This window comes from Myotis nattereri (assembly GCF_964212035.1).
Source record: "Myotis nattereri genome assembly, chromosome: 8".
NCBI classification, from domain to species: Eukaryota; Metazoa; Chordata; class Mammalia; order Chiroptera; family Vespertilionidae; genus Myotis; species Myotis nattereri.
Window position 1 is genome coordinate 87,403,086 of NC_138083.1, and position 19,563 is coordinate 87,422,648.

Sequence of the window (19,563 nt, forward strand, 5' to 3'; positions counted from 1 at the left end):
AAGAGCATTCCATTTTTTCCGTTAACATAAATGTTTAAGGAATCACCATACAATTTCAAACAGTAGTAAAAGACGTTAAGTATAATTCAAATTGTACCAATCATTCTCATTCCTTAAACTAACATTTACGTAACAAAAACGACATACAAACAGTGTGTTACTGGTAGCAAGTTCTATTATCGCCATATCACAGAAAAAAAAAAAAAAAAAGCCAGGTTGATCCATTAAAAAAAAAATACTTTTTTTTTTTTTTAATCTTCCTTGTTCAGAAGTACACTCACTTTCTGAACAAAGAGAAAAGAAAAACACTGGCTGTTTTGGTTAAACTGGAGAATGGACACTGCTGTGGAAAAGTCAGAAGTTAAATATGTCTGGGAATGATTTCAAAATAAAAAGGGGGGGGGGGGAATATTGATGAAACAAGATTGGCCAGAAGTTGTTCATTCATATGCTCAACTGGTTGATGAGCACACAGGGGATTCATTACACTTTTCCATCTACTTCTCAGCACAGGGGGGATTCATTACACTTTCCCATCTACTTTTGCTTCTGCATACGTTTGAACTTTTCCATAATAAAAAATAGATAGCTAAATATACCCCAAACCAGACTATATTTTCAAAAAAAAGAAGAGACTAGTGGCCTCCAAGATAGGCCTTTTTAAAGAGATGCATACATCATTGCACACATGTTAAAAAGAATTTTAAGGACATTCATCCTTGCCTTAATCTATGATTCTTCCAGCATAAAAAGAACAAGGAAAAAATATCAAGATACATTATTCAAAAATCTCTGAGAGAATGATGTTCTTCTTCCTCACATTTACAAATCACTCACAATTGTTCCTGACAAATGTTAAGTGCTCAATTTTAAAATCTAATTTTAAATTACATTTGCTATTACTTATATTCATACACAGTTTATGTAATCAAGTTCCCAAACAAATTAGTTTGAACTTAAATTACAAGACAAGACAAAATCATAAGGTCGACAGATATTATTCAAATTTCATTCTATTCCATACTTCTATTTTCCTTCTTTGGGAAGTTTTAGTTTTTTGAAGTTCTGATGAAATTAAGTAAAACTTCATTTTACACCTTCCTAGCCACCTCTTCATGGAAGTGGCAAACAACAATAAAAGATCAATAACAAGAGCTGAAAAGCGTATGAATATTCCTAGCCAAACAGTAAATCCAGGAAATGAGATTTGATGATGTATTTCTAATTCATCATGCAAGTCTGAGAACATCTCAAACATAGGATAAAAGGTTATGAATTTTCTATTAGTCCCTCTATAAAATCTTTTTTTTTAAAGTATCACTTCCCTTGCAAATCACCTGTTTCTGTTCCATTTATTAAAACCAACTTATGATTCTGTTTCACAAATGGAATGTTTAAAGCAATTTGAAAATATCATCTGTCAATTTTGTTGGAGATTATTTTTAGAGTGTGTCAGTTCCCTTTAAGCTCCGTATTTCCTCTACGGCAGGTATTGTGGTGGGAGTCATGGCAGGTAAGACTCTGCATGGCAGATTCTAAAAATCAGACATAGGACAGATGGCAATGTTGCACCCTAACAAAAATTTCTCTAGCATATGACTAAAAGATGTACTGGTACTGCTGACAGAGAGTTATCAGAGCACAATTTCCACCAGACTTGTATGTCTTTTATTTATGGGTCCAGGCTTTAAACACGCAATATCAAGGAAAAAATAAACTAAAAGCAAGTCAAACTTTCAATTATGCAATAAATGCTTAATATTGCATTTCTTTCCTTCTTCCAACTAAAAGATTTTTGGTCTGCAAGGTCTATTTCAACTGTATGTCAACTCTGAAAGAAGCGTGTGTTTTTGCAGGAACATATAAACCTATCTCAATGTGCCACATTTAGCCTGCGAGTTACAACTGATTTCACCTCATTTCAGTGAACGCTTTAAAATGAAGACCTATAGCTTGCTCCTTAGGAAATGTGTTGCCTATCTGAACATCTGAGAAATAACAGGGTCAACCTAGTTAAATATTTGAAAAAGGGGGGAGGAGGGAGGAAAAGGGCAACATTTCTAAACAAAAATGATCACATCTATTACCCAGAATGAAACTGCTTTAATTAATGGCAATTTTCCCTTTCCAATATTACAGAGCTAGAAGATCATTTTTTGGTCCAACGTCTTCACTGCCAAATAGGATTTAAAATTTACCCTTTGTCAACTTTAAGATGCAAGTGTAATAATACATAATTACATTATTTGAGTAGTATCCCAAGCAGATTATGCACGAGATGTTGCAATAAGAAGATGAGTAAGGCGCTCTATTCGAGGCTGCAGAACAGGGTGGGTAAGAGTTCTGGGGTTAAACCACCTACATCAGGATTCCAACTCTGCACTAAGCAGCAGTCCAACCTCGAGCACACTCCCTCACTCCCCCATCCTAACTCCCCATATGTAAACTGGAGATAACTGTACTATGCTTCATGGGGCTATAAGGATCTGATCAGATAATAATGAAAAGCATTTAGCAAAATAATACTAATAGCTGCCAAAATTACGAGAGCTGTGACACTGCATACACATAAAATTAAGTTACATAAGATCCTATACTATATACTATACACTATACACTTTATACTAAATCCTATATACACTATAGAGTCAGTAAAATTTGAATGTTGATTTCTTACTGTGTCTATGCCTTATGAGTATCTTTTCTACCATTTTCACTAGCCTATGTAATCCTATATAATAAAGAGGTGATATGCAAATTAACCCTCAAGCCCTCACAAGATGGCTGCCTATGACCAGGTCAGCAGGGAAGTGAGGGACGGCCAAACGACTGAACAAGCAGGCTGCATGGGGCGACCAGGCCGGCAGGGGGGGTAGTTAGGGACGACCAAATGACTGAACAAGCAGGCTGCCTGGGATGACCAGGCCAGCAGGGGGGTGAGGGATGACCAAACAACTGAACAGCAGTCTGTGTGGGGCAACCAGGCCGGCGGGGGGGCGGGGGGGGGCAGTTGGGGGCGACCAGGCCAGCGGGGGGGGGGGCAGTAAGAGGCGACCAGGCCAGCAAGGGGGGGCAGTTAGGGGCAATCAGGCAGGCAGGGGGGGGGCAGTAAGGGGTGACCAGGCCAGCGGGAGGGGGGCAGTTAGGAGCAACCAGGCGGGCAGGCAGATGAGCAATTAGGAGCCAGCGGTCCAGGATTGTGAGAGGGATGTCCAACTGCCAGTTTAGGCCCAATCCTGGCAGTTGGACATCCCCCGAAGGGTCCTGGATTGGAGAGGGTGCAGTCTGGGCTGAGACACCCCCACCCCCTTGCACAAATTTCATGCACCGGGCCTCTAGTATCTCTGATAAGCATCTTATTTGCTATGAAGAGAGACTAAATCTCTAATTTTTTTTTTAAAAGCTGTATCTCTGCCCTAGCTGGTTTGGCTCAGTGGATAAGAGTGTCAGCCTGCGGACTGAAGGGTCCCAGGTTCGATTCTGATCAAGGACACATACACAGGTTGCAGATTTGATCCCCCAGTAGGGGGCGTGCAGGAGGCAGTGGATCAATGATTCTCTCTTATCATTGATAGTTCCATCTTTCTCTCCCTCTCCCTTCCTCTCTGAAATCACTAAAAATATTTTTTTTAAAGCTGTATCTCTAACATTAAAAAAGAAAAAAGCTCTCTGTCCTTCTATGATACCCTGAACAGGATAAAAATTAGGAACTTGAAAATAGATGGACTTAGTAAAATATCTCAATCTATTCCATCTTAGCACAACACCACAGGTAATATAAAACAATGGCTAAGAAGCCATTTAAGACTTCTTTTACAAAATTTTAACTGTCATGTCAACTGGTAAACACTTATTTAGCATCCGCGTGTTCAGCACTGTGCATGGGGGGGAAAGAGATTTGTGAGAAAGCCACAGATTCTATGGAAATGAACATGAAAGTAATACAGGGACACACAAATGATCCAAAATATATATCTTTTTGGAAGGACCATTTATTGAAAGTCGGACATTTTAATATTTAAGAACTGTGGCAATGGATCTCTCCTTGATTTACTCGGCTAGTTTTTTTCCAACAAAGACTACATGAGTTGTTTTTTTTAAGAAAAAAAGGGGGGGGGGGAAGATGCTGAACTTTGAAATTCTCAATGATTCAGAAATCATGCCCTTAAAGCACCATACTAGCCTTCAGTAACCAACGAGATTTTGTTTTACAACTTTTACTATACATTTTTTTACTTTTAGATTTTATTCTATTTAGCTTTTGGAGGGGGAGGGGGAGGGAGAGAAAGAGAAAGAGAAAGAGAGAGAAAGAGAGAGAGAGAGAGAGAGAGAAGAGATCATTTTGCTGTTCCACTTATTTATGCATTCACTGGTTCTTTTTTATATGTGCCCTGACTGGTCATTGAACCTGCAATCTTGCATATAGAGATGACGCTCTAACCAACTGAGCTACCCTGCCAGGGCATTGCTATACATTTTTTCAAATCTGTTTACATATGTTCAACACATAAATCTTGAGTTACTGAATCATTTTCCTTATTGGTCCTTAAATATATCTAAAGCTTCAAGAGCTCTATGTATTGATTTTAACAGTCTGGAACTGAATCCTTAGAACACAGGTAGAGGTACAACCATACCACTTTACAAAGGGAGAAACAAACTACAGCCCTGGGAAGTATAAGTGACAAGCTCAAGGCTGCACCCCTGGGAAGTGCAGAGTTAGAATACCAACTCCAGACCTCTTAGCTCCTGTGCTCTACTGCCTTCCCTAGACTCCTACTTTCATCATGTATCTCATGATTTTATTTTATTTTTTTAAAATATATTTTATTGACTTTTTGCAGAGAGGAAGGGAGAGAGATAGAGAGTTAGAAACATCGATGAGAGAGAAACATGGATCAGCCGCCTTCTGCACATCTCCTACTGGGGATGTGCCTGCAACCAAGGTACATGCCCTTGACCGGAATCGAACCTGGGACCTTTCAGTCCACAGGCCGACGCTCTATCCACTGAGCCAAACCGGTTTCGGCTCTCATGATTTTATAGACCTCAATTATTTTGTGTCCAAGTCCTCTTCTCTCCAGATCAAGATGAAATCTCCAGTCTCTCTTCATGCACCTGGCTCCCTATGATTATTCTATTTTATTTTGTTTTGGTTAATTGTCCTCCAGTTCCATTGTCTTTTCTTTTGAGAGAAGTGATCAGGTGTGAATACATCATAATTTGGTAAGAGTCAAAATGTTTACTATTATGTTTCCAATATCCATCCAGATGATATATTACAGCAGCAGCTCTAACAGTTGCCCATGACTCCCAGGTGTTTAACCCAGGTATAAGCAAAAATCGAGAGCCCTGTCCAGTGTGGTCCAGTGGTTACAGTGTCAGCCGAGCACCTAAGAGTCTCGGGTTCCATTCCCAGTAAAATGATTGTTCAAATCATGAGTTCAAATAATGGCAACGAACTTTTTTAGGAACTGTACCAGTGGATCCAACACTTTATCAAACCACACCCTTTTGAAAAACAAACTTTGGGTGATAATATATGAACTGCCACTATACTATCAGTAGTCCTGAGAGAAGGCATATAATTATACTGCTTAACTGGCAACCCGAGGCACACCTTCCTATTAGAACTTGGCAGTCTCAGGAAACCAAAAACCATTCTACCAAAATGTGAGGCTTTCTTGATGAGCTTAAGTCCAATTAATAAGTGTTAAGACAGACCCTGCGTTAACACAGATTTCTCTAAATTAATCTCCCTAGGGGCAGGCTAATTCAGGAGTCAGCATTATTAGAATCAGTGTGTACAACTTGGTGCAGGTGTTCACATTGCCAGCGGGAGAGTTAACGCTTAACCACCTATGAACGATATGGTGGGTGTTTTGAGCTACTGGTTTTTAACGGGTCGGGTGTATACAGGGATGGTAACATGCAAAGCAGTGACACTGCGGATTGAAAAATGTGTTCACCTTCGCTACAAGTAGGTGACCTTCCACATTCATCACTGAAAGTGGAAGTCAGTATCACATACCACATGTCCTCCTACCTCAGAGTTTAACCTCTCAGAAGGAAATGAAGACTGGGTGTTACAACCCTGCCTCGGAACTCACACTTTGTAGGTAGTGAACAGACAACACTCCTTCCAGCCCTGAACCAAGAACATGTGGCACAAATCTATGCAATGTGTCCTTTAATTTTGCATGAACAAGTAAAAAGCATATTACGCTGTATGGTCTCATAAAAAGAATAATTACCACTATACTGGTTTGTGCTTTGTCTTCGACGAATGTTTGAAAAGTTGTTTTAAATTATATCAGTTTTCTACCATAAAATATCTACTGAGTTTGTATAAAAAAAGTAAACATCAAAAATTTACACACATCGCCCGACCAGGGTGGCTCAGGGGTTGAACATCGACCATGAACCAGGAGGTCACAGTTTGATTCCCAGTCAGGGCACATGCCTGGGTTTCGGGCTCATCATTGCTGTTTCTCTCTCTCTCTCTCTCTCTCTCTCTCTCTCTCTCTCTCTCTCTCTTTCTCCCTTCCTTTCTGAAAACAATAAAAATATATTTTTTAATTTACAACACGTTCAAAATATATTAAGTGACCACAAATTAAAACACAGTAATCTATTTTCTGAAATAATTTTTCTAACTACTGCAAGGGGAAAAAAAAAAAACTTTGCAAAAACCAAAAGTTAGTTTGAATAAATACGTCATCTCAAAGCCAAACAACCCATATACCAGGAGAAACATCACAGAGAGTGCAACTGAGTTTAATATGCTCTACTGAGGATAGACTAGCCTCCTATCCCCCAAGTTCTCAGAAAGAAGGCTTGCATACCACCTGCTTAGAAAAACAGAAGGAGCTGTTAATGAAAGAATGCGCAAAAGGGAACAACGTGAATATCACTACAACAAACAAGTGAACTTGAGAGGAGTAAGAATTTGTTCCACAATTTACTTTCTTAGTATTATTCAAGTACATTTAATATTTAATGATGGGAAAATTCAAAACAAGATAACCATCTTTGTATGATTAAGTTTTTCATCTTTTACGATGTCAAGATAAGTGGTCTCAGATAAACTGACAAAACAGTTCTAATAAGCCACTTTAATTTTTTTACTTGAAGGGATGAAATAAATTTACTGAAACTACTCATCCATATACTTGAGCAACTATCAGAAATATACAGCCTTCATATTTACATGTGATCCCAGTAGTGATCACATTCTTGTGTATGCACGTATGTATATACCATACACATGCGTATATTTTTTAACCTTTTAAATCTACTTACGAGTTTTTGCAATTCATATACACATACACTTTAATATGTTTTCCCAGGGGTACTATATTAACCAACTCGAGGTCAGAAGAATGCAAACCCTTCAAAATATTATTCTAACGGCCAAATGGCTGACAACTGGTTGTAACACCCAAATATTATTTCCTGGAGAAATGATTCCATCAGCCCACAAACACAGCCTGCAAAGCCACTGAATAGCACATGCTCCCACTTTGTCCTGGAAGTGGGAAGACTCATAAAGAAATGTGAGTCAATGTGTTGATAAGAAAATTCCACTGGTATCAACAGCCACAGGCATCTTCCTGATCTCCCTGGGTCATCCAAACTAACGACATGGACAGCAGGACGACGTCCAGCTGAAAACCTTCATCATTCAGACCCGGCTTTCTCAACCGTGGCGCCAGTGTCCCTGGGGCACACCCTGCGTGCTGTAGAAGAGCTGGCAGCATCCCTCGCCTCGACCCACCAGATGCCGGTCGCTGCCCCTTCCAAGGGGTGACCATCAAAAGCGTCCCCAGACATTGACACATGCCCCCCCTCCCCCGGGAGGCTAATTGGGGTCTAGGAGTCTCACTGCTTAGGACAGTGCTTAGCTTTCAAACGGGTGCAAGTCCTGCGACACCCACCGAAAGGGCTGCAGGCACTTGACAGGTCACTGGCCCGGACCCACCGGGGGCCGAAGCCCCGCTCCCCGGGGGCTCGCTCCTGCACGTGTGCGTGATTCAACGCTGGCGGGGATGCGTCTGCGACGGCTGGGAACGGAGCCAACCGTGACTGGGGCTTACAGTTTCGATGAGTTGCACCTCCTTTTAACCCTTCAGCGGCGGGTCATCGCCGCCAGAGGAACCCTTTCCTCGCCAACCACCGTCTCCAACACCTGCAACCGCGGACGCCCGGCTCTGGGCTCTCACTGCACCGGGCTCAGCTCGCACCCCAGGGCTCAGGCCCCTCGACGACCGGGCCAGCCGGCCGGTGCCGCTTCCCTAGGACACCCCAGCTCTCAGCTGGACTCCCCCGGCCCAGAGCAGCGCTTGACCCTTGACCCCGGCCTGACCCCGCCACCACCACCACCCCTCCCCCTCCCCCCCCCCCCCAGGGCGGTACCTGAAGTAGTAGACATCGCTCTTGCCGGCACTGAGCCCAGATTTTCGGATCACTTCCTCCTTCTTCCATCCGGGGGGGAGGGCCGGGCAGTCCATCCTCTTCCCGCTCTCCGTGGCCCGGGGTCCCCTGGGCCCCGGTCCCGCGCTCCCCGACGGGAAAGGGACCGGCTCCCGCCGGGGGGCGCCGCCGCCACCGCTGCCGCCGCCGCAGACGCCGTCGCCGCCAAGGCCGCTGCCGCCACTCGGGGGACGGCCGCGGCCCCGTCCCCGGCCACGGCCCCGTCCCCGTCCCCGGCCACGGCCCCGGCCACGGCCACAGACGCCGCCGCCCCGGCCCGCCTGCTTCCACCGCCCCCGGCCACGGCCGCCGCCCCGAGCGACTTCCCTGCGCACGCCGCTCACCGGGGACGGGGCGAGCGCGCTGCCCTGGCCCCCCTGCTCTATGGCGGAGTCGCCGCCAGCGCCGCTGCCGCCCGCCGCGCTCTCCCCCTCCTCCTGCTCCGGGCAGCAGCGGCCTCCCCCCGGGTGCGCGCGCATCCAGCCCCCTCCCCAGCCGGCGCTGCGCTTCTTCCGTAACCGAGCCCTTGGAATCCCGGAGACCCGCCCCGCCCGCAGAGCGGCGCGCGGGGGACGCGCGCAAGCATCATAGAGCGGACGCGCACAGAGCGGCCCTCCCGCCCGGGGCGTGGCCCCGGCCACCGCCCCTTAGGTCCTCCAAGCGCTCGGGGCGGCCATCTTGTCTCCGCCCCCTAGAGGCCACGCCCCCACGTCGGCACTCGCTCCGCCCCCTGCCGCGCCCTTCCGGCTCTTGCCCCGCCCCGCGCGCGGATCCGGAAGGCGGGTCGGCTCGGAGTCCCTGGTGGAGGGATGTCAGAGGTGATGCGGCTGCCGGTGCTTCAAAGAGGGCTCAGCTCCCGCCGGGTGGTTTTACCCGCGCTTGCTTGTCAATTACTGAACAACGAACAAGATATGTCTCATATTTTATATTCACTAATTCGATTGTTCATTGAACGGGGTAACAGATGCCCTTTCTTGTCTTTCTGCATCCATGCTTGCCGGCCGGGTGGAAGGAGCGAGTCAGTGTCCCTTTAGTACAGCGGTTCTCAACCTGTGGGTCGACCCCTTTGGGGGTTGAACTACCCTTTCACAGGGGTCGCCTAAGACCATCGGGAAACACATATAATTACATGTTGTTTTTGTGATTAATCACTATGCTTTAATTATGTTCAATTTGTAACAACAAAAATACATCCTGCATATCAGATATTTACATGATGATTCATAACAGTAGCAAAATTACAGTTATGAAGTAGCCACAAAAATAATTTTATGGTTGGGGGTCACTGCAACATGAGGAACTGCATTAAAGGGTCGCCGCATTAGGAAGGTTGAGAACCACTGCTTTAGTATCACTACCCTGCAAAGCCTGACGGATGGTCCTCCTAGACCAGTGATGGTGAACCTATGACACGCATGTCAGAGGTGACACGCGAACTCATTTTTTTGGTTGATTTTTCTTTGTTAAATGGCATTTAAATATATAAAATAAATATCAAAAATATAAGTCTTTGTTTTACTGTGGTTGCAACGATCAAAAGATTTCTATATGTGACACGGCACCAGAGTTAAGTTAGGGTTTTTCAAAATGCTGACACACCGAGCTCAAAAGGTTCGCCATCACTGTCCTAGGACTTGGTAAGGCTGAATGTATGTAGGAAAATGACAACTTGGAATTTTAACTCCAGTTGTACGTGGTTTACCTCAAAATTCTTAAAAAGACCAGAATCCCTGAATCCGTCTAGAATTTACCAAATTTCAGGATCTTCTCCTAATTTGGACTCCCTCGACTAATGGCCTTTGGCAAGTATCAGTGGCCTTTGGCTTGGTAAACATTCCCTTATGTTGAAAGTTAACCCATTGTCACAAACTTGTAGGAGTCTGTGTGGAATTTATTTGGACCTGCACACGCATTCATAAGTGACTTTTAATGAATAATGCCAAGTTGATCAGAAACTGATGCAGTCCAGCCAGCCTGGCTCAGTGGTTGAGCATCTACCCGTGCAACTCCGAAGGCACCTTGTGAAAGTGACAGTTGAAGGAGAAAAAAAAAAAGAGAGAAGAAGAAGAAAAGAAAAAAAGAACCAATAACTGGATCTTAAGGAACACCTACATTAAGGCTCAGATGAAGGAGTAAAAGTCTGAGAAATAGGAGATTGAAGTTTAGATGGCAAACCCTCTGTAAGAAAAAGGGCTTTGATTATTACACCTGATTAAAACTAAAGGGTACACAAGCAAACATCTAGGTAGAAATGGTAACTGAGGCAATAGGTGGGAAAAGATATACTTTTGGAAATGTTTACCTTTCCAAGCTATGTCTACCAAGGGTATAGATCAAATGATACAGTGAGTATAAAAGCATTTTTAAATAAATAAATCACCAACTTAAGGTAATTACTTTGACTCCTACTACCAGATTCCATTTGCTAAATCCTAGTAGATCTAGTTCAATGTTCCCTCTGTTAAGAAAAATCTCATTTAGACATTTCGAAAGCTTTTTAGGTCACACTTGAATTTTTCTGCTATGATGCCATAAAGCAACGTAGCAAAAGGAAGAAACAAACAGACAAAACATCACTTATTTATTCTGTCCATAAAAGAAGAAAACTGATTAAATTCAGGAACTAGATTGAGAGCCTAAAAGTACTGAGAACAGATGCTAAATACCTGAGGTAGGTCCCTTTGTTTCCCTTAAAATACTGGACAAATAATAAACTTTGGTAATTCTGGAGAACTGCATTTTACATCACTCCTCCAAGAAGAATAGCAACACTGTTTTTCTCAGTACAGTTGTGACAACATTTTTCATTTATCTCCGTTGCAGTGGGAAAGGTCTCGCTGGCTTTTACCGTTTGGAAAAAGTGGAAGACAAGAGGGAATTATGTTTGAAATCTGGTCCATTAAACAAACAATAGAAACTTAACCACCTCTGATCTGAGCCTCCCAGGTGTAAAGCAGGTGCTGAAACACCAACTGTCACCCCTGGAAGACTCTTGTTTTCAAACAATATTCTTCTTTTTATTGTTTACCAAGTCAATTTGAGGCTACGCCATCAACGAAAAGGTGGTTTTCAAGAAAAATAAGTGTTCGTTTGGATTTTTTATTGAGAAAAATAAGACAAATTCGGGAACTGTTGGGAGATAATGGCTGGTTTTGAGATCCGTATATTTTGAGAAATATATAACCTGCATTTGAAATTTTGAGTGTGATAAGATACTAAATGAAAGAAGGACTTAAATGCTGGGAAAACTCACTTTTTTCAAACAGCGTGGTCAGAATGTATCAAGACCTTACACCGGAATAAGGGCACAGCCACAAAACGTTTCCAGCTCCGATTAGCAGGTTGCATGATTCACTGAGTTGGCCCAACTACTGTTCACCTAATTCCCAGCTAAGACGAAACGCTCCTGGTGTGGCATGTCAGGAGGCTGGATGACACTTTCAAGTACCTGCAGGATAAATAAAGATTTTTTTTTAATTGCCTTTCACTTGGAGTGACTACAGAGACTCTTACACTGCATGGTTCAAACTGAGAAGAGTTAATTACCCGAAAGGCAAGAGAAAACAAGGAGAGGCGCATTTTGAACCAAAAGGAAATTATTTCCGAAGACAGTGTCTGATACATTTTTTTTTTTTAATTTTCTGCTAGTTGTTACATTAGCCATAGGCAAGTGGCTGGTACTCTGAAGTATTTAGGATTAAAACATGGGGAGATGCTTATTTGATCTAACTTCCTAAAATAGGAGACACAGTTCTACCAGCAGAAAGAAAACGATCTTTAGGTTTCAAGGCCCTAAGACACCATTTAACAGGCTAAACGGTGGTTTTAAACCTTCATTGTCTCTGCAAAGCACCAGAAGTCTAGGACACATGATCCAGGAGAATTAAGGGCTGACTATGGCTGCTGTTCGCAGGAGGAGGAGGAGCCGTAACTGAGTAACTCAGAAAATGATCTCGCCAGGATGCCTCCTGCGGTAAGTGGCTTTCCCAATGTCTCACATCCGTCTCAGTTGAGAGCTTGTCTGCTTAACTGTTTTCAAACTTGCTCCTACTGTCTCTGGTTTCTTCACCCGTGAACTTGCTGCTTCCTCTAAGTCAGTGGTTCTCAGCCTTCCTAATGCCACGACCCTTTAATACAGTTCCTCATGTTGTGGTGACCCCCAGTTTCATTGTTACAAATTGAACATAATTAAAGCATAGTGATTAATCACAAAAACAATATGTAATTATATATGTGTTTTCCGATGGTCTTAGGCGACTGAAGGGTCCCGTGTTCGATTCCAGTCAAGGGCACATGCCTGGATTGTGGACTCAGTCCCCAGTGTGGGGCGTGCAGAAGGCAGCCAATCAATGATTCTCTTTCGTCATTGATTTTTCTATCTCTTCTCCCTCTCACTTCCTCTCTGTAATCAATAAAAATATGTAAAAAAATGTTTAAAAAGACATTGAGATATACGTGTGTATATGAAATTTCATAGAATATGGGGAGGAGTCAACTTATTTGAAGTCAAAGACAAATATGTAAGTGCAGGCAAATATACAAACTCAGGAATAATTGTTTAGAAATAGAGTCTCATTTTGTGTTAAGTCTTTCATGATATATATTCCACAAAATTTTTGAAAAACAAGAATAAACTATCTGACTAGTGGCAATTGGTACCATATTTACTTTGGGATGAGTGATTTGGCTTCTGGGGGGGACCATTCCGAATAGTAAATTTATTTAATTTGATGACTATTTATTTGATAATCTACTTGTTTTGAACATAAATTTGTTTAATTTTTAATTACATAAAAACCAGAAGTATAATGAAGTTGAAACAAGTTTCATATTTTCACATGTTTAAGTAACATTAGAACAATAATTTAACTCAGCATGGAGGGGTGGTAGTCCAAAGTGATTTTTTCCTTGTAAAAGGAGTATGTATTTTCTCAAGTTTGAGGAAAAAGTGCTCTAATTTGCATATCCTTTCTTCCTATGTAATAAAATTAATATTCACCTCTGGTGATGCCTTACTTCTTGAACTTGTTTCCTTCTTTGACTTATGAAACATCAAACGCTTCTGATTCTCCTATCTGTTACTTTCCAGTTGCCTTCATGTATATTCTTCCTTGGATAGTTCCTCAAATGATGGTGTTCTTTGAGGTTCTACCCTGAGGTACCTGGTCTTCCATTCTGCATGCTCTCCTTTGGCAGCATCGCCAACTTACAAGATTTAACCACAGGAGCTAAATCTCACCCTGCGATGCCAACATGGCTTCGGCAACATTGGCAAGGTCATCCTACTATAGACACCCTATAGCAGTTCTCCAGATGAAAAAAAACAAACATTCATTAGCTACTTTTCAAGTCTTGAGGGGCCCAAGGCCAAGCACCCCTCTATCATTCCTGAGTTGTGAATTCAATTGAGAAATAAGAAAAGGAGTAAGAAAGATAATGTAATGTCCAGCCCTAGCCGGTTTGGCTCAGTGGATAGAGCGTCGGCCTGCTGACTGAAGGGTCCCGGGTTCTATTCCAGTCAAGGGCACATGCCTGGGTTGCGGGCTGGATCCCCTATAGGGGGCATGCAGGAGGCAGCTGATCCATGATTCTCCCTCATCATTGATGTTCCTATCTCTTTCCCTCTCCCTTCCTGTCTGAAATCAATAAAAAAAAAAAAAAATACTTAAAAATAAAAAAGAAAGATAATGTCCAAAATAATTCCTTTGTCAAAGAGAAAGTCTAGGCCAGAGGTTATCATATAGTGCGAGAGCTTAATGGGCTTGTTACTGAACCCCAAAAGTTAATCGACTAAACTACTTTATTAGGATCAGATTATATAGGATCTCTTCCTTGCCCCCCACCCAGCTCTGTGGACCTGGTATTTACTCTTAGTCTTTATAACATGGCCAAGAATAATCAAGGATATATTAAGAATAATCAAGAATAAATAGAGGAGGGAGGCAGCAAAATGTCAAAGAGGAAGAGAAGAGAGGAAGTGGCTAAAACAACAAACAAAACCCCTCTCTGCTTAAAAATGAGTAGAAAGACACAGTACCTTCTAGTATATCATGTGAGTGCTGAAAATTGTCATTTTAAGTATTATGTTTCAAAACCATGTTAACGTGTTTTTTTCTGAGAAGTTTAGAAAATATTCAAATGAATTAATCCAAAATTTAGAATAATGACTAGATTATAAGATCTGAATTGTCTAATAAGATAGAAGAATAAGATACTGATATAATGCTATATAATAAAAGGGTAATATGCAAATTGACCCTAACAGCAGAACGACTGGTCGCTATGAGCATCTGACCACCAGGGGGCAGACGCTCAACACAGAGCTGCCCCCTGGTGGTCAGTGCGCTCTCACAGGGGGAGCTCCGCTCAGCCACAAGCTGGGCTGATGGCTGCCAGCGCAGGGGCAGTGGCGGGAGCCTCTCCTGCCTCTGCTAAGGATGTCCGACTGCAGCCTGCTCATCCTATGCTGTCAGTGGGACATCCCCTGAGGGCTCCCGGACTAAGAAAGGGTGCAGGCTGGGCTGAGGGACCCCTGCCCAGTGCACAAAATTTCATGCACCAGGCTTCTAGTTTTTCTATAAAGTGAAGAAGGTTTGGATATTTCTATGGGGTGTGTATTGCAGGGATAGAGGGGAACACAAGGAAAGTCAGTAATTTGATTGGAAAGAAATATAATTTTATTCTGGTCTCATTTTTGCCTAACCTTACTTTATCATGGAACAGATGAGATAAGGGAATAATCTCTGAACATTCTTTGGAATGTGAACCTCTTGTTACCATCATGAGAATGTGAATTTTCTTTGCCAGAGAAATCTCATTTTAGAGTATGTGCTGTTTAATCATTCAAAATTCACATGAATTGGGGGGGGGGGGGGGAGGATCATTACAGGTGGAATTTTTGCATGTCCCTGCTGAAATAATTGTTTTGTAGTAATAAAAGAGATAATCACACTGTCAAATTTTAATATTCCATTAAAGTTCTCTTCATAACCAGAGGCAGATCAAGCCATATGTCATTTTCACCCCCAAAGAAGCAGCACAATACCCAAACTACTGACTTCTCTTCCTTGAACTAAAAAAGCATAATATGCTAATTAGACTGGACAGCCAACCGAATAGCAGAATGACCAACCATCCGGACGACCTTCCGGATGAAGCCAGGGCTGCGAGGGCCGAGACAGCCACCTCGGCTGCAAGGGCCGAGCCCCTTGCACAAATTTTGTGTATCAGGCCTCTAGTGATAATACAATCACTAGAGTTTTCAGCCCACACTCCCTGATGTTTTCTCTATCACTTTGATCAGACAACCCCCTTCTTAGGTTCTCATGGTACCTTTTCACTGTATCTTAATCAGACAAAGCCCTTCAATTGATTACACATCAAATGCTTCACCAGGTGGGCCTCACTATTTGAAAGTAAATTGCTAATATGATGTCCTATAACCCCAAATACTTGAATGTGTAATTGTTACAAACGAGGACATTCTCCTCTAGAACAGCCAGCCAACCGTGAAAATCGAGAAACTAACATTGATCTATGACCATACCCCTCAGACTCCCATTCAAGTCCTGCCACTTCTCCCAACAATGTCCTTTATCACAAAAGGAGCTAGTCCAAAATCATCAGGGCCCTTGGCTATCGTATCGTTTTAGTCTCCTTCAACTGTGGAACATTCTTCAGTGTTTTGTTGATTTTTCATGACCTTGAAGCTTCTGGAGAGAAATCTCAACTTAGGTTGGCCACAGAAGAGGTTGGTTACTTTGTAAAATGTCCTTCAATTGGGGTTTGTCTGATGTTTCCTCATAATTAAATTTAGGTAAGGTGCATCTTGGGCAGGGACATTGCAGAAGCGATGCTGTGTTCTCATTGCATCCTGTTCCCTGACACAGGATTCCAGTGTGCCCCATTACTGGTGATGTTAACTTTGGTCACTTGGTTAAGGTGGTATCTGGCAAGCTCCTCCACTATAAAGTTATATATATTTTTTGCCTTTATAACTCATATATTTTCAAGTCTATAAGCTAAAGATTTTTAATGATAGTAAAACACGGTCAATTATGTTATAAATCAACTTTTAATTCATTGGAGGCCATCTTAAGTTGGCTTAACTCATATTTGCATGGAGCTTAGGATGTTACTTACTACCTTCCTCAGATTCTTGCTATATAATTTTGAATGACTCTTCATATTGTGTTTTCTTTAGCTTACCTGAGTTTTCTGATCTGAAATTACTTTCAGCTACATCTCTTTGAGCTTAAAGAGTTTTTAACGCTGAATGATAGCCCTAAAGAGTTCACAGTACTTATTTTGCTTGGGAATAAAGCACCTGCATTCATTTTCTCTTACTGGATAACACATTACCACAAAGGTAGCCTCTAAAAAGAACACACATTCATTATCACACAGTTGCCATGGGGCGCAGCTTAACTGGGTCCTCTGCTCTTGGCGAATTCAGGCGTTGCCTGAGGCCAGAGTCTGTCTGAGGCTCTGTTCTTCTTCCAAGCTCAGGTGCTTGGTAGCAGTATTTCGTCCATGTAGCTGTAGAACTTAGGTTGGCAGATTTATTTAAGACCCACAGAAGAGTCTCTGGCTTCTGCTTCTGATCTTTAGACCTTCTTTTATTTTATTTTTTTTAATATTTTTTATTGATTTTTTACAGAGAGGAAGGGCGATGGATAGAGAGTTAGAAACATCGATGAGAGAGAAACATCGACCAGCTGCCTCCTGCACACCTCCTACTGGGGGTGTGCCTGCAACCAAGGTACATGCCCCTGACCGGAATTGAACCCAGGACCCCTCAGTCCGCAGGCCGACACCCTATCCACTGAGCCAAACCGGTTTGTCTAGACCTTCTTTTAGAGGGTGCACCTGGTTAAGTCAGGCCACCAAGGATAATCTCCCTTTCGATGAACTCAAAGCCAACTAATCAGGGACATTAATTGCATCTACAAAACCCCTTCATCTTGACCTGGATTAGATACGTGAACTTGTATTGTTTCCCTGGCTATTGAGTTCATTACTTGGTTCTGACTCAGCTTTTTCTCTATTCAGTTTTCACTTAGAGCTTCACATGTCTGGACACATAAAATTGTATAAGTAAAAACACTGTTACAACATGTATGCACTATTGTGAAATATCAGGAGAGGCTCAGGTACGTCTGCGTTCTGTGTGCTTACCATGGAGTAAAAGTTGTGCAATAACAAGTAAATGCACAGCAGATTAAGTTGTGATATGTTCATATTAAATCATTTTAACACGTACTGAATATTTTTGGTGCTTCTTGCTTGCATTTTTTGGTAAGAGATGAAAGCAGTTATTTGATATTAACGATTCCTCTTAGAGGCAAACATTTATTCCTCTCAAGCTTCTGGGTCAGTTTAATTGAAGAGTATATTCAGTTTACAATGGGCACTGATTTTAAAACATATACCAATTGAAATTGCTTATCTTTATGAATGTGGAATTTCTGAAAACTCTGCAAACCGAACAAGACACAGAAATGGATACTGAGGTTGATAAATCAGCAAGCGTTGTCCACAAAACCTACATGGCAACTATTAGGTTACTATTCTCTAGTTACATTGCACTTATTGATAAGAATTTAAAATATAACTTTATAAAATAAAGATGTGGTCTTAAGTTTCATCTTTTTAATCTACATTAGGGTGGTGTTGTGAGCGGGATTTTGTGTGATTAAAGAGTCTATGACTTTAAGAAGGTTTGAAAGCCACAAAAGAGTTTGAACAAGATAGTATTGGGAGGGCTGGTAAATGAACCTAATTAAGTAGTAATTTAATTCCCCTCTTTCTGTAATAGGACTTATGGAGCTGATATATAATTTGAGCATTTATAGACCCACCCACTCTGGCATCACCGCCTCCAGCTCAGGGTTCACTGTACCTGATCAAAACGCCATTCCTGCTCTCCTTCAAAGACACACAATAGCCCGTCGTGTGTCACTGAGTAAGACTCATATCTGAATAAGTAAGCCTCCTACCACCAAGATCTGATGATAGGCACTTTACCACGCAATGTCATTCTTTCAACTGTCAACTGTAGTTTTCGTTAACTGTAGGCTGCATAAAACCCACGATACAATTTCCCAAACACAGAACATTCCTTGGTATACCAGTATGCCTCCTAAGTCACAAAAATCGCCTCCCCTGGAATGCGGCCAGGAAAAGAGCCTAAATGCAAATGTCCTAAAGTGTTAGGTTTCTCAAGGTGTTTCCCCTCCGTCTGACTGAGTGTAATAAAAGTGCACCAAACCACACACACCTAGCAGCTAGAATTTGCACATCCCGCAGTCAAGATAATGATCATTTCCATCAGCCTCAAAAGTTTTCTTTGCCTCTTTGTAATCCCTCCCTGCTTCCACCCCCTTCCCCAGAGCACCGATGATTTACTTTCTGTCATTACAGATTAATTAACATATCCTGGGACTTTATATAAATGGTGTGATCTGGTATGTGCTCTTATGTGTCTGGTTTCTTTCTCTCGGCTACTCCTTTTAAGATGCATCCAGGCTGTGGTGAACATCAATCATCCATTCTTTTTTTTATTGCTGAATAGTGTTCCACCATGTGGATGTATCACAATTTCTTTATCCAGTCATTTTTAATGGACATTTGTGTTGTTTACAACTTTTCGTTTTTAAATATATTTTATTGATTTTTTACAGAGAGGAAGGGAGAGAGATAGAGAGTTAGAAACATCGATGAGAGAGAAACATCGATCAGCTGCCTCCTGCACATCTCCCACTGGGGATATGCCCGCAACCCAGGTACATGCACTTGACCGGAATCGAACCTGGGACCTTTCCGTCCGCAGGCCGACGCTCTATCCACTGAGCCAAACCGGCTTCGGCTGTTTACAACTTTTGACGATTAAAAATAAAACTGATTGGAGCTTTCACGTACAGGTCTTTATGTGGGTATATGTTTTCATTTCTCTAGGGTAAATATCTAGGAATGGAATGACACATGGGCGTTATGTTTAACATTTTAAGAACCTGCCCCACAACTTTCCAAAGTCATTCCGCCATTTTGCATTCCCATGAACAATGTGTGAGAATTCCAGTTGTTCTACAT

The 19,563-nt window shown here is 42.3% G+C and overlaps 1 protein-coding gene across 3 annotated transcripts in view; it reads right to left on the minus strand.

Annotated features, from left to right (window-relative positions):
* MBD2 (methyl-CpG binding domain protein 2) overlaps positions 1-9,095 on the minus strand; it is a 52,262-nt gene extending 43,167 nt beyond the window's left edge. For 2 of the 3 annotated variants that reach the window (XR_013996362.1, XR_013996363.1), the window contains exon 1: positions 8,416-8,953. Coding sequence is in view for 1 of the 3 variants with exons in the window: in XM_081097722.1 (XP_080953848.1) it covers positions 8,416-8,951 (536 nt within the window). In the remaining 2 variants the exon portion in view is untranslated. Of the gene's footprint in view, positions 1-8,415 lie in introns of all 3 variants that reach the window. The other variant, XM_081097722.1, reaches the window with a different exon arrangement.
* Between the last annotated feature and the right edge of the window lie 10,468 nt (positions 9,096-19,563).